General features: G+C 48.1%; 1 protein-coding gene across 1 annotated transcript in view; it reads right to left on the bottom strand.

Annotated features, from left to right (window-relative positions):
* The window catches only part of CNNM4 (cyclin and CBS domain divalent metal cation transport mediator 4), an 82,871-nt gene that overhangs the window by 2,671 nt on the left and 54,172 nt on the right, over nt 1–26,028 (bottom strand). Inside the window, exons 2-6 of the mRNA XM_063139071.1 lie at nt 17,099–17,242; nt 15,858–15,995; nt 10,056–10,225; nt 8,733–8,832; nt 382–569 (exon numbers count right to left, since the gene is read on the bottom strand). Of these exons, the coding sequence (XP_062995141.1) occupies nt 382–569; nt 8,733–8,832; nt 10,056–10,225; nt 15,858–15,995; nt 17,099–17,242 (740 nt within the window). The remainder of the gene's footprint in view (nt 1–381; nt 570–8,732; nt 8,833–10,055; nt 10,226–15,857; nt 15,996–17,098; nt 17,243–26,028) is intronic.

Below are 26,028 nucleotides of genomic sequence, written 5' to 3'. Positions count from 1 at the left end.
CCCTAGGTCATTGGTTCCATTGTCATACTGCTCTAACAGTCAGAAAGTTTTTCCTAATGTCCAGCCAGAATCTGGCTTCCTATAACTTGAGCCCATTATTCCGTGTCCAAGGGGGGGGAAAGGTGCAATGTTGGAAGCCAGGGTGGGTGCTTGCCAAAATCTCAGCGAGGGCTAGGGTGCACTCGGGCGCAGTTCTGCGCCTACGCCAAGCTCGTACGACTGGGTCCATAAGCGATGGATGTGGGGCGGGGGTGTCCTCATGGACCCAGTTGGATGTTCGTGACATCCCTATGGGAGGGGGGATTTGGTCCTGTGAGCCCCCGCCTGCAGCCCAGACACTGGTTCCATTGGCACTTGGTAAAGACCAAGTCCAAGCCTCACCTTGATATACTGCAGGTCCGTGAGAGCGCGGACGCTGAAGTCTGAGATGTACTGGGAGCCGGCGTTGGCATTGAGCTGGTTGTTGCTGCCGCTGAAGTTGGAGGAGATGGAATCAGAGCGTTCGTGGTAGCAGAGGGACGCCGAGCGGTTCAGGTTACTCATGTGAGATGGAGAACGCACCTCTGAAACTGGACAAGGAGAAGGATGAGCCAAGAACCCACTGCGCCCGCCTTCCTCCATCAACCTTCACTCTTACCCCCCTCATTCACGGCTTGGATCTTTCTCTCCCCCCATACAGAACACCATCCAAATAGGGCTTAAACTATAGGGCAACTTACTGCATGGAGTAACGGATGTGGGACACAGAAAATGAAATGTTTGTTTTTGTTTTTGTTTTAAATGGAACAACTCGGGGGGGGGGGTGAATTAACTGGACCAAATGATTTTTTTTTTAAAAAATGGATCAACTGGAAAAAAAATTAACTAGATCAAATTATTATTTTTAAGTGCACCTCTATGCACATTTACATGGTCCGAAGCAAATGTCCTAGGCTGGACTGTGCAGAGGACTTAAAATAAATAAGCTGATCCTGCTCGTTCCCCAAACCAAGGATCCAATAGGTCCAAAGTAAATGTGTGTCAGATTGCCACCTTTTAGAAGCACAGGAGTTGGAAAAGCATAAGAGGAAATGCTAGTGTACAGATTCCTGGATTTCCTGGTTTAACATTTGAGGCTTCATTTTGTGTAAATTGTCTACTGCGGCTGCAATCCAGAAATGCAGAATCTGTTCTATGGGTAAAATGCAGTAGAAATGCGCAACGGACAACAATCTCCCCATGCCCCGATGATCCCGCATGGAGTAATGCAGCACATGAGAACAGCTACTGGCAAGTCTCCCCCCACCCCCGCCAGCCCACCCCCACTTCCAAGACCCTTTTCAACTTGAGCAGAGCTCTACATTTTGCTTCGCAGTGGCATCCTTCTAACTGCTCATTAACACACCATAGTTAATTGGTGTAGGACAAGCTGCAGCCTTGTGCTTTATTTGGGGCCAGTAACTGAATTGGCAGAGGTCTTCAAGGGACGTGCTAGAAATGAGAGCAACAAGAACAAGCCATGAGTATGATCATAATTCAGTAGCGCCCGTGGAGTCTTACTCCTTCTACCGTTGCAACGATCCTGTAAGGCAGACTAGGGTGAGTGTGAGAGAGCCGAGCCCAGCCCAGCCCAGCCCAGCCCAGCCCAAGGCCACTTTGGACTTGAGTGGCGATTTGAACCCACCTCGCCCTGTACGTGCATACTGTCAAAGAACAAGGGGGGTGCAAAGGGCCCCCCCTCTCCTTTCTCCTCCCCCTGTTCCGCATCCCCAGGGGAAGGCAGCCTGTCCCACAGAGGCTTAGTTAATGCAGTCCATCCATGTCATATGCAATCCAGGCAACGGGTTAGTGTGGCCCCCTCACTCCATGCACAAATGCTGTTTACCTGACACCCTGGCATACAAAGACCCTCGTTGTATAAGAGACTGGCGATGGGGCTTGACTGGTGGAGCTAGACGCAAAGTTGCACAGTGGGGAGGAGAAGGACAAGAGACGGGGGCAAAAGGAGGAAAAAGTCAAGAGAAACCTTTGCCGTACACCAAACAATGAGCAGTAGAGTTGATGTCCAAACGAGTTAAAACTAAACCAAACCCGCGGCAGGCAGGCTGGTTTATTGCTGGATTATTTGGGTGCCCAAGGTGGAAAATTCAAATGGCATTCCCTCCCCACTCCGCTACACAAATACATGTCAATTACCGTGGGGCACGATCCGTGGGGAAATTCTCTTGCACAATTACAAAGCTCCTGTGCAGGCCCGGTTGCTTTGAATGGGCCACATGCGGGAGAGCTTCCTGGGGGCTGTCTACATGGGGGGAAAGCCCCACGGTGGCTGTGGATCTGCACCCCGTCGGTTAGATGACGTAGGCGCAGGTTTGCAGCCACTGGGGGGGTGGGGCTTCTTTGAGAAGCTGCGCTTTGAAAAAAAATCAGGGATTTACCCTGACATTTTCAAAGGGAGTGATGACGTCAACATGGTGCTGCCGCTGTGGAAGGTCGCTCTGGGCAATCTGGGGACAGAGGCTGGTGGAAGGTGACCAGCAATTGGTCGCCTTCCACCAAGAAGGGACCCGGAACACCAACCAGAAACCGCAGGCTCCTTCCTCGGCATCAGGAATCCCCGACACCGCCTCAGAAGAGGGAATGTGCAGGGCTGAGGAGGGAGGCGGGGCCAGCCCAGAGCCGTGAAGATAGCCCTCTGGTAGTCCATACCTCTGTCTCCCACTCTGCCGCCCCTAACAGAACCCAAAATCCACTGAGAGAAAGATCTAACTCAACCGGCCCATCTGAGAGGGAAACTTCACAATTAAGAACATCAGAAGAGCCCTGCTGGATCAGACCGAGGGTCCATCTAGTCCAGCCAGCCATCGGCCAGGGACCAACAAAGCAGGACATGGTGCAACAGCGCCCTCCCACCCATGTTCCCCAGCAACTGGTGTACATAGGCTTACTGTCTCTGATACCGGTGGTAGCACATAGCCATCAGGGCTAGTAGCCATTGATAGCCTTTGCCTCCAGGAATTCATCCAACCGCCTTTTAAAACCATCCAAATGGGTGGTCATCACCACATCTTGTGATAGCGAGTTCCATAGTTTAACTAAGCGCTGTGTGAAAAAGTCCTTTCTTTTATCTGTCCTGAACCTCCCACCAATCAGCTTCATGGGAGGACCCCCTTGAGTTCTAGAATTCTGAGAGAGGGAGAAAAATGTCCCCCTGTCCACATTCTTCACACCCTGCAAAAGCCACACCTTGAACATGGAGATGATCAAGTCATGGCTGCAGGGAAGGTTGGTAAAATGGGGCACAAATGACAAGAAGCAGAGACAGATTTGCCGTCTTCAGTGCCTTGTGATGTTTGGCTTTGGGGAGCGGCTTGCAGGAATGTTCACATAAGCGGAAACTGTAAAGGGGGGCAACGAACTCTCTGCAATTTAATAGGGCTGTGCACTGCCTCGGATCTGAACCCGAATCGGATCGGGGTGATTCGGACCCTTCCGAACCAGATCCGAGGTGGTTCGGGCAAAGGCTGAGGTGGCCCTAAGCTGAAGCCAATTGGCTCTGAAGCTTCGGGCCACCTCGGCGCTTAAGATATTGCGCGGCCTCTGCTGTGATTAGTACCTCTATGGCCACCATAGGTTGTGGCCATAGAGGTACTAAACAGTTTAGTACCTCTATGGTCACAAACTACGGTAGCCATACAGGTACTAATCAGCAGAGGCCGCACGATATCTTAAAATTGTGCAGCCTACTTCCGGGTCATTTCCGCTGGCGGCACCAGAAGCCGCCAGAAGAAAGCTGGCAACAGAGGCAGCAGGTAAGGAGACTGGTGTGGGGGAGAGCACAGCTGGCACCCAGAAAACTCCAAGTCGCCTCGGAGGGCCCGAATCTCGCCTCGGCTTAGGTGCCTAGGCAGGTTGGACACCCCCGAGGCAGCCCTGAGGCGGATCAGGGGTGGCTGCACAGCCCTATAATTTAACACAAACAACTTTCTGACTCCTTCAGTTTCACCAATGGAAAGGGAAGTTCACGAATTCAAAAACACACACGCAAGCCCCCCAACCCCCTATGTTTGGATAAAAGGGCTTGGATAAAATATGTTGCGATAAAAGAACAGACCAAATCTCCAGCCTTCTTCAGGCGAGCCCCTTTTGGCTGGGTTCGACTGCAAATCCCAGCATCCCCCTAGCCTGGGCAAGGCTGATCTAGATATAAAAGAGCAGCAAACTGAAGCACATAAGGCCGACCACTAGGTGGCAAAAGTCTAGCGGCTAGTATTGCTGTCACCAAAACCTGCAAATCCCCTTTGCCTTGACTCAATAGTAGGGCAGGGAATTGGCAGCCTGGGGGCTAGATCCAGCCCCTGAAAGAATTTTATCAGGCCCCCAAAGATACTAGGGGTCTCAAGCAAGCCTCTGGCTGCACTGAGAAGCCTGGCCTGGGGGGCTGCGGCCTCCATTTCCATGCCTGCTGAGCTGGCCAAGGTGGCAGCTGAAGGCCAGTGCCAAAGGGCTTCAGGAGTGACCGTTGGGTAACGCGCATCTTTCCACCACCACCCTGTGCCTCTGCCAAACGCCTTTCCTCCCATTCCAATACTCCGCACGGCCTTATACTCTTCATAGAACTATAGAATCGTAGGGTTGGAAGGGTCCTCCAAGGCCATCAAGTCCAACCCCCTGCTCAGTGCAGGAATCCACCCTAAAGCATCCCCGACAGATGCTTGTCCAGCTGCCTCTTGAAGGCCTCCAGTGTGGGAGAGACCACAACCTCCCTAGGTCATTGGTTCCATTGTCGTACTGCTCTAACAGTCAGGAAGTTTTTCCTGATGTCCAGCCGGAATCTGGCTTCCTGTAACTTGAGCCCGTTATTCCGTGTCCTGCACTCTGGGAGGATCGAGAAGAGATCCTGGCCCTCCTCTGTGTAACAACCTTTCAAATATTTGAAGAGTGCTCTCATGCCTCCCCTCAATCTTCTTTTCTCCAGGCTAAACATGCCCAGTTCTTTCAGTCTCTCTTCATAGGGCTTTGTTTCCAGACCCCTGATCATCCTGGTTGCCCTCCTCTGAACACGCTCCAGCTTGTCTGCGACCTTCTTAAAGTGTGGTGCCCAGAACACAATACTCAAGATGAGGCCTAACCACGGCTGAATAGAGGGGAACCAGTACCTAATGCGATTTGGAAGCTATGCTGCTATGAATGCAGCCAGATCCTCGCATCCATCATCATGGCGCCCCTGCATCCGCACTCTCCTAGTCTCGCCCTGTGGGTTGCCTGCCACCTTCCCTGCTTCCCTTCTCTCACAATCACCCTCTTCACGATCTATTCCAGGGGCGCCCTCCTGATGTTTGGGACTACAACTCCCATAATCTCTTCCTGGCTGGGGCTGATGGGAGTTGTTACCTGCCCCCAGATTTATTCCTTTCTTGATCCTTCCCAGTCGCTTCCCATCACTGAAAACGGGCATCCCCCACTCCGACACTACTGACGCCGCTGTTGCCCTCTCTCCGTGGGAGGCCTCTGATTCTCCCGCATTCCTCCCATCAGTGACCTAGGGAGGTTGTGGGCTCTCCCACACTAGAGGCCTTCAAGAGGCAGCTGGACAACCATCTGTCGGGGATGCCTTAGGGTGGATTCCTGCATTGAGCAGAGGGTTGGACTAGATGGCCTTGTAGGCCCCTTCCAATGCTAGTCTATGATTCTATGATCTGGTGGCCATGGTGGTGGCCTCCTTTTCTTCAAACCCTTCCAGTTCCAGCCACTTCCCACTCTCTCCTTCCACGGCCTCTCTAGCTTTGAAGTTCATTCTGTGAGGCTCTTTTCCTCTTTGCATCTCCATGCTGCCGTCCTAGATTGTCCTGGGCAACGGCTGGTGGGCCACTGTGTAATCTGTACAGCACCATGTACATTGATGGTGCTATATAAATAATAATAATAATAATAATAATAATAATAATAATAATAATAATAATAAGGATGCTAGACTGGGGCTCTTATGTCCTCTGGCTCCCGCTCAGGCCTTCATCTCAGATCTCGATGCCTGGCTAACCTTCTTTCTCTCCAACAATGTCCCCATTTGGCTCCTTGGTGATTTCAACATTCCATGTTAGCTCTCCCTCTGATCCAGCTGCTCCCTGACTCCTCCTGGCCCTCGCTTCTTCCTCCAGCCTGCACCTCTGGACTGACTTTCCCACACACTGATCTTGCTTCCACCACGAACTGTTCTGTGTGATCGTCACTGTATCTTCTTCACCACTGCACATAGTCCACCCACCCCCACACCACATTCTTCCCCGTCCCTTCCGTGTCCATGGACCCAGTGGTCTCCTCTGAAGCATTCTCCTCTCTCCACTCCTCTTCTGCTTCTGTCTGTCCTGTTGACCCTGCAGTCACCACCTTCAATTCACCCATATCATCATCGCCTCTTGTCCCGCGCGCCCAGCACATTATGCAACCATCCCGTCCCCAGCCTTGGTTCGCTGCCTCCATTTGACATCTTCAGTCATGTTCTTGTGCAGCTGAATGCTTCTGGAGAAGAACAAGAGTTGTCTGACTTCATCCCTCCATCGTCCGCCATCACTGACAACCTCCTCACCGGCAAATCTAAAGGCCTCTATTCAGTCTTCATTCATAGAATCATAGAATAACAGAGTTGGAAGGGGCCTACAAGGCCATCGAGTCCAACCCCCTGCTCAATGCAGGAATCCACCCTAAAGCATCCCTGACAGATGCTTGTCCAGCTGCCTCTTGAAGGCCTCAACCTCCCTAGGTAACTGATTCCATTGTCGTACTGCTCTAACAGTCAGGAAGTTTTTCCTGATGTCCAGCTGGAATCTGGCTTCCTTTAACTTGAGCCTGTTATTCCGTGTCCTGCACTCTGGGAGGATCGAGAAGAGATCTTGGCCCTCCTCTGTGTGACAACCTTTCAAGTCCTTGAAGAGTGCTATCCTGTCTCCCCTCAATCTTCTCTTCTCCAGGCTAAACATGCCCAGTTCTTTCAGTCTCTCTTCATAAGGCTTTGTTTCCAGACCCCTGATAATCCTTTTGACCTTTTCCCTTCCTTTGCTACCATTGATCACACTGTCCTTATTGATTTCCTCCATGCCTTAGGTCTGTATGATTTTGTCTTCAGCTGGCTCTCCTCCTACCTGTCCCATCTTTATTTCAGTATTTCCACTGGTGAAAGCTTTTCCTCTCGCAGTTGTGTTCCCTCGGGGAACTGTGCTTGGCACTATGCTCTTCTCTCTGTTCCTGGGTAAGCCCATGAAATCTCATGGCTTTCAGTATCACCTGTACACAGGTGACACCCATCTCTCTCTCTCTCCACACGGCTGAACTTTGCCCTTCCTCAAATCCTGCATCTCCAACTGCATCCAAGACAGAACTTCTCATCTTTCCTCCCAAACCCTCCTATCCTCGTATACATGCTTTATCCACTGACAACATTACCATCCATCCTGTGGAACAGGTATTCAGCCTTGTCTTTAACTTTCGTCTCTCTCTCTCTCTTGATCCCCAATGGAGGGGTGCATAGTATGTTGGGAGAGTGGGACAAATACATCAAGAGTCGACAAGATGGGTGAATCCGGTAGCCATGGTCTGTAGCCAAGTCGTAACGCATCTCCTTCTACAACGTTGCAAAATACGTACCTTCTTCTTTGTCTCCTTGGCAAAAACTGGTCCGTGGCTAGTCAGCTCTCATCTAGACTACTGTAATCTTCTCTCCATTGGTCTTACATTGTTTCACCTTGCCTCCATCTCCTCTATCCAAAGCCCCCAGGCAAAATCATGTCACATCACTCTTTAAATCCACCCACTGGTTTCCTGTCTGCTCTCAGATCAAGCACAAGCTTCTTGTCCTTATCTTCAAGGCCCCCATTTCCTTGCCCCCATCTTCTGCCTCCACTCTTATATCCCAATACGCCCCTGCCTGTGACCTTTGCTCCTCCCATTCCACCTTCAAATGTTTCCCCTTTTCCTCCCTTGCTGCCCCAGATGCTTGGAACTGTCTCCTAGAGCACCTATGCAATGCCACATATTTTTTTACTTCCTTTATACTCTTCAAAACCCACCTTTTCTGTGAACCCTGAGGCACAATCCCTTAATTTGCAAGCCCTCTCAGGGCCTAAAGTGATTCAGCCCAGGCATGGGCAACTTGTGGCCTACAATTCCCACCAGCCCTAGCCAGCCTAGCCAATGGTGAGGGATCATGTACATTGATGGTGCTATATAAATAATAATAATAATAATAATAATAATAATAATAATAATAATAATGGGAGTTGTAAGCCAAAACATCTGGAGCACCATCCCTGATGTAAACCTAAGAACAAGCAGCTGAAACTACTACATGTGGCTGCCCTGTTTCCCCTGGCAGCTATTTATTTATTTATTTATTTATTTATTACATTTTTATACCGCCCAATAGCCGAAGCTCTCTGGGCGGTTCACAAAAATTAAAACCACAGTAAAACACCCAACAGGTTAAAACACAATTACGAAATACAGTATAAAAAGCGCAACCAGGATAGTCATGCTGTGGGTCAGGCCTAGGGGCACCAAGGAGGCCTACTAAAATTGCCGTCAGCGGACCATCCTTGCCAAGCGGACTCCTGCAAGGTTCTGCCTTTGACTCTGGAGTGGCAGCTCACAGACAATGGGACGGGGGCTTCACTCAGAAGGGTGCCTACTGCCACTCCCTCCCCCTGTCCGCCTCCCATAGGGGGCCCTCTACGGCCAGGTGAAGAAGGTGGGTCGCTTACTTGTTGCGACGATTGGACTCAAGGCCATCACCCCGTAATAGGAGAAAGGCCCAGTCTCAAACTTCATGTTCTCCTTGCCAGCCTCCACCTCCACTTTACCCTGTAAGAAAGAGAGAGAGAGAGAGAGAGAGAGAGAACAACATGAAACTCCCACACCCTGGGCAGCTCTGTGACACAGGGTTAAGTAAGCGCTATTTGCATGCGGGATCCACGAGGTGAGTGGTTTTCAAACTCTGTCCCTTGGGAGTTTATCAGGGATCCCACAGTGATGAGAGGGCAGGCAAGCATATGTATATGTGTGTGAGTGTGTCCGACAGGTAGGGCCTGTTCAGACAACAACACGCTGAGCCATGGTTAGGCCACTAACTCTGTTGCAGCAAATGGTTAGTGAGCATCTTTAAACCGTGGTTATGTAGCCACCCTGGTTAGGAATGGTTCCCATGATGGGCGAAGTCATAGTTCACAGGATATGCTAAGCCATAAGGTTTCGATCAAACTGCTTAACCACCGTGGCTTAGCTTGTTGTCTGAATTGGGTCGTAGCCTAGAATTAGAAGTTATCCAGCCCTCATGGAGTATTTTACACCCCTGAACTCATTCACTTCACAACAACCCTGCCAGAGAGGGCACTGCTCTGTCCATTTCGGGTTTTTTTTTTTACAAACAACAACATTTTATTAGAAAAAATAAAGAATAGGGGGGGAAAGGAATTAAATAAATGAATAAAAAGAACTACATTGAATTTAAATCGAATTTTTGACAGAGGGTAGCACTCTGAAACTCTATTCATATTTTTTCACCATTACTTTACAATCCAAGACATCCATGGACTCCATGGTCTGCTTGGCAGTTTTCTGTAGAATTCTTCTGAATGTCAAACTTATCTTTAGTCTCTTTTCCATAATCTGAGGCTCTGCCCATTTTCCAGGTATGACTAAGAAAGCACGAGCCTTCCTAATGAAGCCTAGCCTCTTCAGGTAGCACACAAAGCCATGGTTGGGCCACTAACCCTTTTCGCAGCAAATGGTTATTGAGCGTGTTTAAACCGTGGTTATGTAGCCACCCTGGTTAGGAATGACTCCCATGGCACCGCTGAGCCATAATGTTTAGCTCAAAATGCTTAACCGCTGTCGCTTAAGCGTGTCGTCTGTACAGGGTCAATGAGTCTGGATTTGAACCCAAATCCCCTTCCTCCTCCTCCTCCTCCTCCCAGGCCGAAGCCCGTGTGCAAAATGGAGTCAAGCTGTCGTCGAGGCAATTGCTCTCCCGCCTTACAAGCTCAGCCCGTCTCCTTTGCAGAAGGGGTCGGGAACAGGCGGGCTACCTGAAGGATGAGGATGAAGTAGTCAGATGGCTTGTTCCTGTTGAAGAGGAAGTGCTGGGGTGATTTCTTGTTCTCTTCGTCAAACTTCAGCTCGTGGATGACATCGCGGTGTTTGAGCAAGCGCAGCAGGATCTTCTCCGAAATAAGGGAGGGGGTGAACTGTGTTACCTCTGTAAAAAGTAGTGGTTGGGACACAGAAGTCAGAGATCAAGGGGGAAAATGAGGGGGACCCACATCCTGGAGCAGCTCCAGGCATTCTAAACAGGTGGGCAAACTGAAAGCACCTTACACGTGCTCTTCTCCTCGCTCCCGTTCTGGTTTAGGCAGTATTCTCCAACCTTTTCAAATCCAGGATCCACCTTTAGCCCAAGCACACATTCTGGAATCCACTTCTTAATTAATTTATTTATTTACCACATATTTGTATTGTGGTAGTGCTGCTGTTGCAACCCACCTTAGCTCAGCAGTTTGTGACCCAGAAATGGGTCCTAACCCAACTCAACCGACCAGTTGAAGATCAAAAGCTTAGAACAGAGAGATAAGGAAAAAGGTGTGACTGATGCATCACCTGGACAGGGATTTTCCAGGTTCACATTGGAGAAACCATTTCTAAATCTTCCCCTGGGGCAAAAGAGAGAGCTGCCCATAGAAACCAATTAAGAAATCCAGCCTTTTACCATAGACGTAACTGACACCCTGAAACAAAAGATGATGGCAAAGAGAGATGAGGCCACATGCTTTTCACTCAAGTCTCATTGCGTATGAATGAAATAAAAACACCTTGTTACAAAATAGTCCTGTCCATGCAAATTCCAATGCAAACGTAGTCTATTATCTCCATATTGCTATGAGGGATGAGTGGAGTGCAGGGACTGATGCTGAGCGGGTGATTTACAACAATCCTGCAATGTAGTCCAGTGGTATTATCTCCAAGTTGCAGGTTGAGGCTGAGGAGGTATATGCAACAACCCTGCAGATCAGAGTGGGGCAGCTGAAGCTGATGTGGGTTTCTAGCTCAACGTTCCCACACAAGATACTCCTCAGGTTGAGCCAAAGCTCAGTCTACTCACACTGTCCTCCCTCGCCCGCCCCCCCCCCCGCACTTCCTCACAGACCAAATCCAGTACTCAATTGAGGCAGAAGCGTCCTGCCCCATTGGATTTGTATGGAAACACATGGGACTTTTACATGTTTGAAAACTAAACCGACATAGCTAAAACGGTCCAGGACACCGGTTTTAAAATCTTTCTGCTGGCTGCCAATTCCTTTCCGGTTAAAATACAAAGTGCTGGTGCTTACCTTTAAAGCCCTACATGGTCTAGGCCCAAGGTCCCTTAGGGAGCGCCTCCTCCCCTATGTTCCATCATCCTGCCACTTAAGGTCCTCGGAGGGTCATCTGCTGTGACTGCCTAATGTGTGACTGGCAGTCCCATGCCAGAGGACCCTTTGCTTTGCTGACCCTCAACTGTGGAATGACCTGACGGTTGAAAGGCACTTGCTGACTTCTTTGAATGTCTTTAAGCAGGCATTCAAGACTCTTTTATTCCAGCAGGCCTTCCCTTTTTAGACCCTTATTGCTGGGCGTTATGTATTGCTTTTATGCTGCATGGTTTGATTGGTTGTTTTATCTTTTTAAAACGTTTTTTAAAAAATTATGCTACCTATGGTATTTTATTTTTGTCTTGCCTAAATTGTTTTAACTTTGTATGCCGCCTAGGGTATTCTGCATATAGGTGGGATATAAACTGAACGGATGATGATGATGATGATGATGATGATGATGAAGATACCTGCCACTCTCCAAATAAGACTCAGATTTGGAAGAACAGGAACGTCACTCTTTGCTGGTACCTCCTTGGTATGTGTGTGTGTGTGTGTGAGAGAGAGAGAGAGAGGGAAACTACATATAATGTAGGTGTTGCTTGGCACCTACATTATATGCTTTTAGACACCAGCATTTTAACAGTCTATAAATAAATTTTAACTTGGTGTTTTAAATTCGTAATTTTGCATTGCTGCTGTTTTTATCTGGTTGAGCTATTATATTGTATTTTATATTATGGTTTTATACTGTTGTTTCATACTTTGAATGTTCTTAATTTTTTGTGAACCGCCCAGAGAGCTCTGGCTATTGGGCGGTATAGAAATGTAATAAATAAATAAATAGATAAATAAATAAATAAAACACTTTGCTGCCCAACGATAGCTACAATCAAATCCTGGACTTCTCTACTGGTTTCTATGAGCAGCTCTCAGTTCTGCCCCAATGGGGAGAGTGTGGAGGAAAGTTTGCTGAAGCTGGAAATTTGGGCTATGGATCACTCTGAAATTCTCTCTTACTCAGGGGTTTAAAACATCAGAAGCTCGGCAGCTGTTTCTTTCTTTCTGCTCTCCTCTAGCTGCTCAGACTCAACCTCAGAACCACGAAGGGCATTCTGGGTTGGCAACTGGAAGGTACCAGGCCAAATTCCACCCTTGGCGAGGTGCCTCCAACAGCCTTCCCAATTGCCAAGTTAAAAGCCAAAGAGAGGCAGAGGAAGCGGCATCTGTAGCAAGAGAACTTGCTGGTGTTGGCCCCAAATCCCTTGCATAAGCCAGAGAGAGCCAGTGTGGCATAGTGGTTAGAGTGTCGGACTGGGAGTCAGGAGGTCCGGGTTCTAGTCCCCACTTGGCCATGGAAACCCACTGGGTGACTTTGGGCCAGTCACAGACTCTCAGCCCAACCTACCTCACAGGGTTGCCGTTGTGAGGATAACAGGGAGAGGAAGAGGAGGATTATGTACATTGCCATGGGTTCCTTGGAGGGGAAAAGGCGGGATATAAATGTAATAAAATAAATAAAAATATAAATAAATAAAATAATGCTTGGAATGGTCCTTCAGGGAAACTAATGGAGGAGGGCTTTCTCCGCTGTGGCACCCCGGCTGTGGAACGAGCTCCCCAGAGAGGTCCGCCTGGCGCCTACACTGTACTCCTTTCGTCGCCAGCTGAAGACCTTTTTATTCTCTCAGTATTTTAACACTTAATTTTAACTTAAATTTAAATTTTACTGTTCTGACTCTGTATTTTAATCTTATATCAATTTTGCTGCATGGTTTTATCCTGGTTGTGCTTTTTATACTGTATTTTGTATTTGTGCTTTTTAACCTGTTGGTTGTTTTATTATGGTTTTAATTTTTGTGAACCGCCCAGAGAGCTTTGGCTATTGGGCACAGTATAAAAATGTAATAAAGAAATAAATAATGGCTGACCAGAGCTTGGAGCAGTGCAGCTGCATTCCCCATATCGGAATTTTCCAATCCTGATCTTTATATCACCCCACATCTCTCTCTCTCAAGAAGCATGGCTCCTCCAGCAATTAGCATTTTCCATCTAAGCAGGCCTTGCTGTTTCAGCTGTGGTAGGAAGGAGTTGGAGACAGCCAAAGAGGACTCTTCCACTTTCAGCAGCCATGTTCTGCCCGGCAACCCCCGGACCAAACGCCCAGTGCCCTCTCCTAGCTGGAGCCCAACCTCAGGCAATCACCCTCCCCAGGAACTTGGTAACCACTTTAGGGCCATTTGTTAGCTTTGCTGTGAGAAACAGATACTTGGGAAGGGGGTGGGGGCGGAGAGAACAAATAAACCAAAGAGCAAACCTCCATTCAAGCCTAAAGCCGCAGCAGACAGGATAATGGAAGGCTGTCTTACTGAGAAAGCAAATCCCCTGTAATTTCTGAATGAGACAATGAGAATGACCTTTCTCTATGGATTTCATATCAGCCTTTGATTTGGCCGGATTGTGGCCGGCAGATTTGATGGGCCTCGGGACAAGCTAGCGAACGGACCTGAATGCAGGACGACGCGTCTCTGGGTGGAAAAGGGGGTTGTACTTGCACCTGCAGATGTGTGGGTGGGGTGTGACCTGCAAATGATATGCAGTCAAGCCCTAGCCAGGCTTTTGACATGAAGATTAGGGATGTGGGCATGTTAAAAAGTGTGCGGATGACGTCCTCAGCGTTTCCTCCCCTCCCAATTTTGGTGAGTTTAGTGCAAGAGTCCGAATACAGATTCTTAGAATCAGGGTTCAGGACTGAGAGGAAGGCTGCTGAATGGACTAACCATAATGGATCTCGCTTCACTGTGCTGGATGCAGGAAGGTCAAGAGTAGAGGGGGCATAGCTGGCGCACGAGGGGATGCTGGAGACAGACTGGCGCACACGCTCAGGCCCGCTACACACGTGGCGCTCTCACGGGTTCTGGATGAACACCTGAACAGGGCTTCAGTTGTTCCACAAACCATGTGTGCCACAAGAACGATGAAATTATTGTTGTTATTGTTATCGTTATCATCTCTATAGTCGAAGCTCTCTGGGCGGTTCACAAAAAATACCCATCACAGTACAAGACAATAAAAACATAACATAAAAGCTCTAATATACAAAATTTAAAACAATGTAGACAACTAAAACATTAACAAAAAGGTAGCAGGCCTGACAGAAACAGCTGACATAAATGCACGATCATATGTCATCAAGTGCCCAAAATAGAGGATAGTCTTAATGGAAAAGACGACAGTGTTGGTGCCAGGCAGGCCCCAGTGGGGAGAGCATTCATAATGGGGGGGCTACCACTGAGAAGGCCCTCTCCCTTGTTGCCATACTCTGAACCTTTTTTTGTAGGCACTCAGAGGAAGGCCTCAGATGTGGACCATAGTGTTTGGGTAGGTTTTATGTCAGGAGAGGCATTCCTTCAGGTATTGCAGTTCTGAGCTGTGCATGGCTTTATAGGTTACAATCAGCATCTTTAATCGGGCTTGAAAACATACAGGCCACCAACACAAAACAGACCAGAGTTGGTGACGGCGTTCCACTACAACTCCCAGTATTCCCCAGCCAGCCATGGGGGATGCTGGGATTTGGTTAGGGAATGCTGAGAATTGTAGTCCAATACATCTCAGAGGGCACCAGATTGGGAAAGACTCCTTTAAATTGGGTGGGCAGAAGATAGATGCCAGATGTTTTGGACTTCCAACTCCCAGAAGCCCCTACCAGCATGGCCAATGGTCAGGAATGCTGGGAGATGAAGTCCAAAAGACCTGGAGATCTACTTTCTGCTCACCCCTGCTCTGAATGACCCCAGGGTTAGAGTCAGTGTAGCTAGGGATTGTAGCCAGATTGTTTCTTTCATTTCTCTTGAGTAAACTAAGTTAATGCTTATTTTCCATCTTTAAACCCTTCCTGTTTGCCTGTGAAGAAAGCCCCACTTTGAGCACTCAGTGGATCTCATGTCATCATTTTAGAGATTCCTTTGTCACAAACCTCTCTCACAACACCTTATCCTTGATCTTGCTTACCGGGGTCAGATTGATAAAGAGCAAAGGGTGCGCCCAGCCCAGCCAGGGAAACATGGCAGGCAGGAAGTGAATGGCAGTGATACTACCTGAGCAGTTATTTAATTCCTAGTAAAAGATCATCAGAATATAAATACCTAATAATTAGGATACAATTAATAACTAAACAGTAATCATTAAGGAATAATTGGACATTTAGTAGTGGACAGCCTCCTATGCCATCGGGAGGTGGTATTCCTCACAGTGACATACGGAAACCAAAATACAACTGTAGTGTAGATGGGGCCTTTGCCACAACACTGCACCAGGTTGAAAGCATCCTGGTGAACCATGTCAAACCCTGGCAGAAGGCAACCCTAGAGAGCTGAGCAAGCAGAGAGCCCTTGCCGGAAGAGGCAGCAAGTGTCCCTGGGCGTCTGTCTATCTCCAGATTTCTAGGAGTGCGGAACAGTTCCCTGAGGGATCTCTTACCCGTGGAGAGAAAGCGGTGAGCAGCCAGGAGCAGCTGTGGGGAAATCTTCACCTTGGACTCTGTGTCATTATCTTTGAAGGCCGAGAAGTCCCGTTTGTTCTTCTGGTGATTCACTCGCTTCCTGGAGCGGTTGTCAGCTACACAGAGGGGAGGGGTGGGGGGATATGTTAAAAGGAAAGGTGTGCCACAGAGATCAGGCTTGCCATTTAACGGATTATTACAAACGGGCCAGCTTTATTACAGGTGTCCACTGCAAGGGCACCCAACCGGCATTCCTGGAAGTTCTCAGCTTTTTGTATTGGACATCTTCCCTATCTGCAAGATTGCAGAGTAAACCTTGGGAGGAAATGGCGCCATTGACTACTAATGGCTCCAAAACTAGCTCATGGCCACGATCAGGAGGTGGGGATACCATTCTCTGCATCGCTTCGCCTCCCCACTTTCAAGCTGCTGTTCTGCTTCTTTGATACCTCTCAACAGCTCTGTCCTAGGGTTCTGTTCAAATTGGCATGGCTCTCAATGGCTCCCATTAAGTTCTATGAAACAAAGGAAAGAGTGGCGATATGAACACACTTGGGAAGGGGCAAATCTTGCCCCTCATCTCCAACACTGGAGCGGGTTTGGTAGACACCCCAATAGCGTCCCTGAATGCACCCCCTTAATTTCTTCTATAGAACTGAATGGCAGCCATTGTCTGTTACAGGGAAAAGCAAAGCACTGAACTTGAAGACCACACGGCCCCCTTTAAAGACATCCAAGTTGGTGGACATCGCTAGATCTTGCAGCAGGGCACTCTTTAGTTCAACTAGGCGTTGTGTGAGGAAGTATTTCCTTTTATCTGTTCTGAATCTCCCACGATTTGACTTCACTGGATGACTCTGGGTTCAAGTATTGTAAGAGAGGGAGAAATGCTCCTTCTCCACTTTCTCTGAACCATGCATAGCTTTACACTTCTCCCCACGCCTTGCTAACCTAAACGCCATAATCTTTTCTCATAGGGGACTGGCTCCATCCCCTTGATCATTTTGGTTGCTCTTTTTTGCGTATAGGGATTTTTATCTAGAGATGTGTGTGTGTGTGTAAGCAGCTGGAATAGCACATGAATAAAACCTGATCATCCAGAGACCCTCAATTACATCAGGCAGTGTGCAGAAGAGGACCCACAGAACGAGATTCCGAGGTATCCTCAAATCTCTCCCCACCCCGTTCCCAAACAGCTGAGATTTGGAATGAACCTAACTGTACATATCCGACTCGTCCAGGATTTCCGACTTGATTATCTCCTCAATGACATCCTCCAGCGTCACCAGGCCGAGCACCTCGTAGAAGGGGTCACCCTCACCTTCGTTGTTCACCTTCTGAACGATGGCCAAGTGGGATTTCCCTGAGAGAGAAAGACACCTCGGTTACCCTGGCAAGCTGCACAAGTTCCAGAAATCCACATGATTGAAACAGCACAGATGCTGCAGAGTTCTGTTGGGGGGGGGGAGTTCCTTAGACTGCGGTCACTAGAGCCGATGTTGGCCCCAGGAAAAATTGACCTCTGTTGACCCTCAGCACACAGAGAGAGAGCTGCTCATGAATGGGTTGCATCTGGATGTCAGGAAATCAAGCCAGCAACCAACTGGTTTGTACTGTGGTGGCGACCCATGTCATGGGCCACTTAGGGTGCAGGCTGGGAGGAAAAACACAACAGTATTGTGTTCCCTGTTTCATCATGGCTCCCCACTCCCCCACCCATCAGTTCCTCTGGATGTGACCTGGCTATAAAGGCTTACAGAGGCCCACCCCAACTTGGTGCCCTCCAGATGTGTTGGACTACAACTCCCACAATCACCATCCAGGATGGCCAATGATCAGGAATGCTGGGAGTTGTTGTCCGAAACGTCTGGAGGGAACCAGGTTGGGGGAGGCTGAATTAGGCTCTGGCCTGACTAGTTTCGCTCCAGGTATTTCTCCTTGACAGCTTTCTTTTAGCTCCAGCTCCTCAACACTCTCCCCCCCTTCACGTCTTTCTTCCTGCATCCTCACTCCAGTCTCCATTTGGGGTAAATTTCAAAGCTCAGACCTCAGCTTGCAATTGGCTGAACTGAATCATCCATGAAGCAGCGCATGGCGCGTGCATCTGGAACCACTGTGCCAACGCCGGTTCTCCACGGGACGTTTCTGGAGCCAATTCCACTGGATGCTCCTCCAGCGTCACCAAGTTCTGCTGACAAACCTTTCTCTGGAAGAGCTGACACAATATTCCAACAGGCGTAAATGCACAGGTATTGCAAGCACCGAATGTGATGTCGCCATCAGCATTCAAATACCAGCCAGATCTCTCCCACTTGGGATGTACCCATGGCACCACAGCACTGGAACACCGTCCTCAGGAAAGTTCACCTGGCATTTTAAATCCCGCTAGCTTTTGATTACTGCTGTTTTAGCTGCCATAGTAATTTTTTGCTTTATAAGAAATGAAGGATGTTATATTTTAAGTAAATAAATAAAATTAGAGGGGGACAGAGGCTTTACAGATGGGGCAGGCTGTGAGCTGAGGCTTGAAGGGGGGAAGGCAGAGTCATCTAAGAAAGCAGGCGATCTCCAGAAGGCTCACAGTGACCCTGTTCAGACAGCACGCTAAACCAGGGTTAGGCCAGTGAGTGCGTTTAAACCATGGTTATGTAGCTTAGGAATGGTTAGGAATGCTTAGGAATGGTTCACACAACACACTAAGTCATAATGTTTAGCTCAAAATGCTTAACCACAGTGGCTTAGTGTATCGCCTGAACAGGGTCAGTGACTAATCAGTATCTATGGATGTCTACTCAGAAGTAAGTCTCATTGCATTCTCTAGTCTCCACTCGGCCATGGAAGCTCACTGGGTGATTTTGGGCCAGCCACAGGCTCTCAGCCCAACCTACCTCACAGGGTTGTTGTTGTGAGGATAAAATGGAGCGGAGGGCGGAGGATTATGTACGCTGCCTTGGGTTCCTTGGAGGAAAAAAGGCGGGATATAAATGTAATAAATAAATAAATAAATAAGAGAACAGAGCGAGATAGCTGGAGAATCAAGGCCATGCAGGGCTTTAAAGACATAGGCATGGAAAGTGTTGGAATATAAGGAAGGATGCCGCTAGCTCTGCACAATGAGGTGAATGATTTTGGCAATAGAATTGTAGATGGAGTTGGGAGCACCAAACTGATGACGGAAGGTCCGATTCAGTTTCTGCATGGAATACCAGGCTTTTGCAGTGAACACCCGATGCGGTTTTTCCAATGAATATCTGGTATAGAATCACAGAATCATAGAATAGCAGAGTTGGAAGGGGCCTACAAGGCCATGGAGTCCAACCCCCTGCTCAATGCAGGAATCCACCCTAAAGCATCCCTGACAGATGGCTGCCTCTTGAAGGCCTCTAGTGTGGGAGAGCCCACAACCTCCCTAGGTAACTGATTCCATTGTCGTGCTGCTCTAACAGTCAGGACGTTTTTCCTGATGTCCAGCTGGAATCTGGCTTCCTGTAACTTGAGCCCATTATTCCGTGTCCTGCACTCTGGGAGGATCAAGAAGAGCTCCTGGCCCTCCTCTGTGTGACAGCCTTTTAAGTATTTGAAGAGTGCTCTCATGTCTCCCCTCAATCTTCCCTTCTCCAGGCTAAACATGCCCAGTTCTTTCAGTCTCTCTTCATAGGGCTTTGTTTCCAGACCCCTGATCATCCTGGTTGCCCTCCTCTGAACACGCTCCAGCTTGTCTGCATTCTTCTTGAATTGTGGAGCCCAGAACTGGACGCAATACTCTAGATGAGGCCTAACCAGGGCCAAATAGAGAGGAACCAGTACCTCACGTGATTTGGAAGCTATACTTCTATTAATGCAGCCCAAAATAGCATTTGCCTTTCTTGCAGCCATATCGCACTGTTGGCTCATATTCAGCTTGCGATCTACAACAATTCCAAGATCCTTCTCGTTTGTAGTATTGCTGAGCCAAGTATCCCCCATCTTGTAACTGTGCCTTTGGTTTCTATTTCCTAAATGTAGAACTTGGCATTTATCCCTATTAAATTTCATTCTGTTGTTTTCAGCAGATTGCCAAGAAGAAGGATGTGAGAAGTTTTGGGATAGGGGTGTGAGTGAATTTTCCCAGACAAATACAGCCTAAAAAAACCATCACATGCCCATTGCACAATGCACCCTCTTTCAGAGCGTTCACGCAACACAATGGAAGATCAGTCGGTGTAATTCTGAATGCTATTACAGCATTAGCGAAAAAGGCAATTAGACATCCTGGCCCATTGCAATTAGGGAGGGAGAAAGCCCACTCACCTCTTCCTCATCGTGGGTGGGAGAAGACCTCCCATGGTTGGCAAGAAACACACTTAGAGGCGGCGGCTGCTGCTGCTGCTTGATGACGTGTGTGTTTTCTAATCACAGAAGAAGACCTGCACTTCCCTGCAAGTCAACTCCTTCATTGCTCACACGAGCAGATTGCTTGCGTAGGTGATTATGGGATGCGTAAGCTGGATCCAACAACATCCGTGCCAACTCTTAGATTCCAGCACAACAAAAATGTTCTATTAAGCAACGTATTGGTCAGAGTGTCAGGCTATGACCAGGCAATCCCTAGAGAGGTTCGCCTGGCACCTACCTTGCGCTCTTTCCAGCTCCAGGTGAAGACCTTTTTATAATCCCAGTATTTTAACACTTAATTTTAACTTAAATTTAAATTTTACTGTTCTAATTCTGCATTTAAATCTTATATCAGAAGGACCGAGGGGACAGGAGCAGGCAGAAGTAACATCGGGGCCTGCTCCTGCTGGACTCTTCCCCCCCCCCCCACAGGGCAAACTGCCATCTTGGCCCTGTGGGGAAGAAGAAGGACCGAGGGGACAGGAGCAGGCAGAAGTAACATCAGGGCCTGCTCCTGCTGGACTCTTCCCCCCCCCACACAGGGCAAACTGCCATCTTGGCCCTGTGGGGAAGAAGAAGGACCGAGGGGACAGGAGCAGGCAGAAGTAACATCGGGGCCTGCTCCTGCTGGACTCTCCCCCCCCCACAGGGCAAACTGCCATCTTGGCCCTGTGGGGAAGAAGAAGGACCGAGGGGACAGGAGCAGGCAGAAGTAACATCGGGGCCTGCTCCTGCTGGACTCTTCCCCCCCCCACAGGGCAAACTGCCATCTTGGCCCTGTGGGGAAGAAGAAGGACCGAGGGGACAGGAGCAGGCAGAAGTAACATCAGGGCCTGCTCCTGCTGGACTCTCCCCCCCCCCACAGGGCAAACTGCCATCTTGGCCCTGTGGGGAAGAAGAAGGACCGAGGGGACAGGAGCAGGCAGAAGTAACATCAGGGCCTGCTCCTGCTGGACTCTCCCCCCCCCCCCACAGGGCAAACTGCCATCTTGGCCCTGTGGGGAAGAAGAAGGACCGAGGGGACAGGAGCAGGCAGAAGTAACATCAGGGCCTGCTCCTGCTGGACTCTCTCTCTCTCTCTCTCTCTCTCTCTCTCTCTCTCTCTCTCTCTCTCTTTCTCTCTCTCTCCTCCCCCCTCCCTCCCTCCTTGACTCCTTTTCCTTGTGTGTCATGTCTTTATTAGACTGTAAGCCTGAGGGCAGGGACTGTCTTTTTTCCTAAGTGTAAGCCGCCCCGAGAGCCTTTTTTTGGCTGAGGAGCGGGGTATAAGTATGATAAATAAATAAATAAATATCAATTTCTACTGCATGGTTTTATCCTGGTTGTGCTTTTTATACTGTATTCTGTATTTGTGTTTTTAGACTGTTGGTTGTTTTATTATGATTTTAATTTTTGTGAACCGCCCAGAGAGCTTCAGCTATTAGGCGGTATAAAAATGTGATAAATAAAATAAAAATAAATAAAAAATTTATAGTCCCAGCATTTTAGCAATTTACCATCCTTGTCTTTCAACTCTGCTGTTTTAAATCTGCATTTTCAATCTGCATTTTCAATTGGTTTTATTCTGGTTGTACTTTTGCATTGTGGTTTTATATTGCGGTTTTAAGTTTTTATATCATATCTTATGCTGTACTTACGGTTTTCATTTTTGTGAACTGCACAGAGAGCTTTGGCTATTGGGCGGTATAGAAATGAAATAAATAAATAAATAAACCCATGTTCAAATCCCCACAGAGCCACGGAACTCATTGGGCGAGCTTGCTCTGGTCACCTTCTGACAGCCTAACCCATCTCACAGGGTTGCTGTGAGGATAAAAATAAACAGAGGGACAGCGATGTATGCTGTTTAGACTCTTTGGATGAAAGGCAGGACAGACATGGAATAAACTGAAATGTCAAAGCCACAAGCTCAACCCTCTCATGGCAAAAGTGCCCAACTACCAATTATTATTAATCATAATAAGCACGAGTCTTTTTATTTTTTTAAAAAATTATATCCTTCCTTTCCACCAAAACATGCCACTCAAGGTGGCTAACAGTAACATCTAGATTAAAAACAAAACTTTAACATAACAAATAAATACAAAATAATTAAAAAAACACAATAATAGAAATAAACAGCATCAACCCATTAAAATCCCCTTCAGCTCATACATTAGGGGGTGTTCACACAAAACATTCCTCATTCATTGGCAGGGGGAGAAGAATTATGCCCACCCCACTGGCTATTTGGCCAGTGTGTGAAGCCAACCCTTCAGCGCCTCCACGAGAGAGGACACCTTACAACCCTGCTCAGTGGAATCCATTCCGGGTTTCAGTCAGAACCAGTTGGAACTCTAAAGGAGCTCTCCAAGGTGCAGAAGCACCTTGGGTGGCTCCTTTAGAGTCCTGACTGAAACCCGGAGTGGATTTATTATGTTGCTGACATCAGAGCCACCAGCCTCCACTGACTGACCCTGCTCCCCCTACAAACCCATGAGGAGTGCTTGTATGAAAAATGCTTTCCTCACAGGCTTTCAAGCAATGCTTTTCAAGTATTTTCCCTTTCAATGCTGAGGACCTCCTTCATGTCAAAAAGCATTCAAGATACAGTTTACTAGGCATGGCTCACCAAAGGCCTCACCAAAGTACTACAGTTGGCCCTCCCCAAATGACGAGAACATAAGGAGAGCCCTGCTGGATCAGACCAAGAGTCCATCTATTCCAGCACTCTGTTCACACAGTGGCCAACCAGCTGTAAACCAGGGATCCATAAGAAGGACATGGTGCAACAGCACCCTCCCACCCATGTTCCCCAGGAACTGGTGTGCACACAAGCTTACTGCCTCGGATACTGGAGGTAGCACACAACAATCAGGGCCAGTAGCCATTGTTAGCCTTCGCCTCCAGGAATTTATCCAACCCCCTTTTAAAGCCATCCAAACTGGTGGCCATCACTACATCTTGTGGTAGTGGATTCCATAATATAACTATGTGCTGTGTGAAGAAGCCCTTCCTTTTCTTTGTCCTGGATCTCTCACCAATCAGCTTCATGGGATGACCCCATTGGGTTCTAGTATTATGGGAGAGGGAGAAAAATGTCTCCCTCTCCACCTTCTCCACACTGTGCATAGTTTTGTACAGCTCTATCATTAGCCTCCTCTTTTCCAAGCTAAACCATCCCGGCTGTTGTAACCTTCCCTCATAGGAGAGATGCTCCAGCCCCTAATCATTTTAGTTGCCCTTTTCTGCACTTTTTCCAGCTCTATAATATCCTTTTTTAGATGTGGTGACCAGAAGTGTACACAGTATTCTAAGTGTGGTCGCACCATAGATTTGTCTAAAGACAGTTTGATACTGGCAGTTTTAATCTCAGTTCCTTTTCTAATAATGCCTAATGTGGAATTTGCCTTCTTTACATCAGCTGCACACTGGGTGGACATTTTCATCGAGCTTTTCCACCACAACCCCAAGATCTCTTTCTTGTTCGGTCACCACCAGCTCAGATCCCATCAGGTTATACTTGAAGTTGGGTTTTTTTTTAGCCCCAACGTGCATCACCTTACACTTGCTTACATTGAACCGCATCTGCCATTTGGATGCCCACTCTCCCAGCTTGGAGAGATCCTTTTGGAGCTCTTCACAATCCCTTTGTGTTTTAACAACCTTCAATAATTTGGTGTCGTCGGCAAACTTGGCCACTTCGCTGCTCACTCCTAATTCCAGATCATGTATGAACTGGACCCACTTCAAGTGGTGGAGGGGGAAGACTGGCAATTTCTACTGCTCCCCGACCATGCCAGGAGGGCTCACTGCTGCTGCCCCTGCCGCCTCCAGCTGATGTGACAGTGTCAAAGGGAAGGGACATGTGGCACAGGAAGGGAGGCAGCGCGATGCAGCAGCAGCGGCCTGGGTTCTCCCCTGCTTCAGGCGGTGAGAGAGCTTGCTGACAGATATCAACTGCCCTGTGAGAAGGAATATCCTGGCTCCTGCTGAAGTGGTCCATTTTGTTTTTTGAGCACGTGGTTCTCTTCTTGGATCTGTTGCGTTTTATAAATACTGTATGCCAGAATAATAAATATTGGGCCTCCCTGTGGCGTGCTAAACTGAGAGCAACCTATTAAAATACTCAACAATCCCTCATACTGGGGTGTAACTGAAGAGGTTCTGTAGTGCGGAGCCAGCTTCTTTCAGGGAAGTCTGTGCATCCATTACTGCTGAGGAAATCCTGATATGTTCCCAAAGAATCTCAGCATTCCTTGGGATGCAGTCTGAAAGCCCGTGCTTTAAAATGTCCAAAGCATAATAGAAGGATAGCTTCCAAATCACGCAAGGTTCCCCTCTATTCATAGAATCATAGAATAGCAGAGTTGGAAGGGGCCTACAAGGCCATTGAGTCCAACTCCCTGCTCAATGCAGGAATCTACCCTAGTGTGGGCCCTGGTTAGGCCTCATCTTGAGTATTGCATCCAGTTCTGGGCACCACACTTCAAGAAAGATGCAGACGAGCTGGAGCGTATTCAGAGGAGGGCAATGAGGATGATCAGGGGTCTGGAAACAAAGCCCTATGAGGAGAGACTGAAAGAACTGGGCATATTTAGCCTGGAGAAGAGAAGACGGAGGGGAGACAGGATAGCACTCTTCAAGGACATGAAAGGTTGTCACACAGGGGAGGGCCAGGATCTCTTCTCGATCCTCCAAGAGTGCAGGACACGAATGGGCTCAAGTCACAGGAAGCCAGATTCCAGCTGGACATCAGGAAAAACTTCCAGACTGTTAGAGCAGTACGACAATGGAACCAATTGCCTTGGGAGGTTGTGGGCTCTCCCACACTGGAGGCATTCAAGAGGCAGCTGGACAGCCCTCTGTCAGGTATGCTTTAAGGTGGATTCCTGCATTGAGCAGGATTCTATGATTCTATAATAATTCATACATCCCTCAGCAATTTTTACAGCAGCCTCGTAAAGCTGGACAGGATCATCGTCATTATCGTCCCCTTACTGCAAACAGGGCAAACGGAGACTGAAAGAGCAGTAGCTGACAAACGCAGGACAGCTCATGGCTCCCCACTTCACACTCTGAGCCATTAACTTGTGCCAATTCTGATTTTTTTACCAAAACACTTTGACCACTCAAAAACTTCTTACCTCAGGTTAACTATGGCCTCTTTAGCATTCTGCTTCTCCGTTTGTTTGCAATGCACTAACTCCGTTGAACTCAGAGCAGGCTAAAAATTTGGTTCAGGGCATCATTTTGCATTTCTAGTTCAGATGGCAGCTCGACACACCCACCTGTTTTGAAAGGAGGGAGCCGGAGATGCTACCCCAGCTGTGAAGGGAAACTTTTAGAAATCCTTTCCCAGCAATATTATGCATTGGGAAGGATTGAAAGAATGCATGATCCTCTACAGGGGAACGTCAGTGATGCAGAGGAGGGAAAATGCATATCATTGTTTGCATATTTCGTGGCATGGCTAAATTATAAGGAAATATTGGAAGGGAGGATTAAAGGGTATCTGGGATATAGCAGGAAATATATGGTCATATGAGCCTACGGTCATTCTGTTGGGGGGGGGGGAATCAGGAAATGTGTCATTATGAAATATGAGGGACTGGTGGGGAAATTCGTTAGTTGCAACTAAAATAGTTATTGCAATCTTAAGAAGCCATATATAGGAGAATGGCTAAAAATAAAAGGGTGGTCACCTGATGAACCAGACGACTTGCTTTATAGGACAGATGTGGGATGGAGGGGGAGAAGAAGAGCTAACTGTCTAGAGCTGTCTCCTTCAACCTG

Source organism: Elgaria multicarinata, chromosome 12, assembly GCF_023053635.1.
Source record: "Elgaria multicarinata webbii isolate HBS135686 ecotype San Diego chromosome 12, rElgMul1.1.pri, whole genome shotgun sequence".
NCBI classification, from domain to species: domain Eukaryota; kingdom Metazoa; phylum Chordata; class Lepidosauria; order Squamata; family Anguidae; genus Elgaria; species Elgaria multicarinata.
Note: the sequence above shows the minus strand (reverse complement) of the source record. Positions and strands in the feature narration are given on the sequence as shown.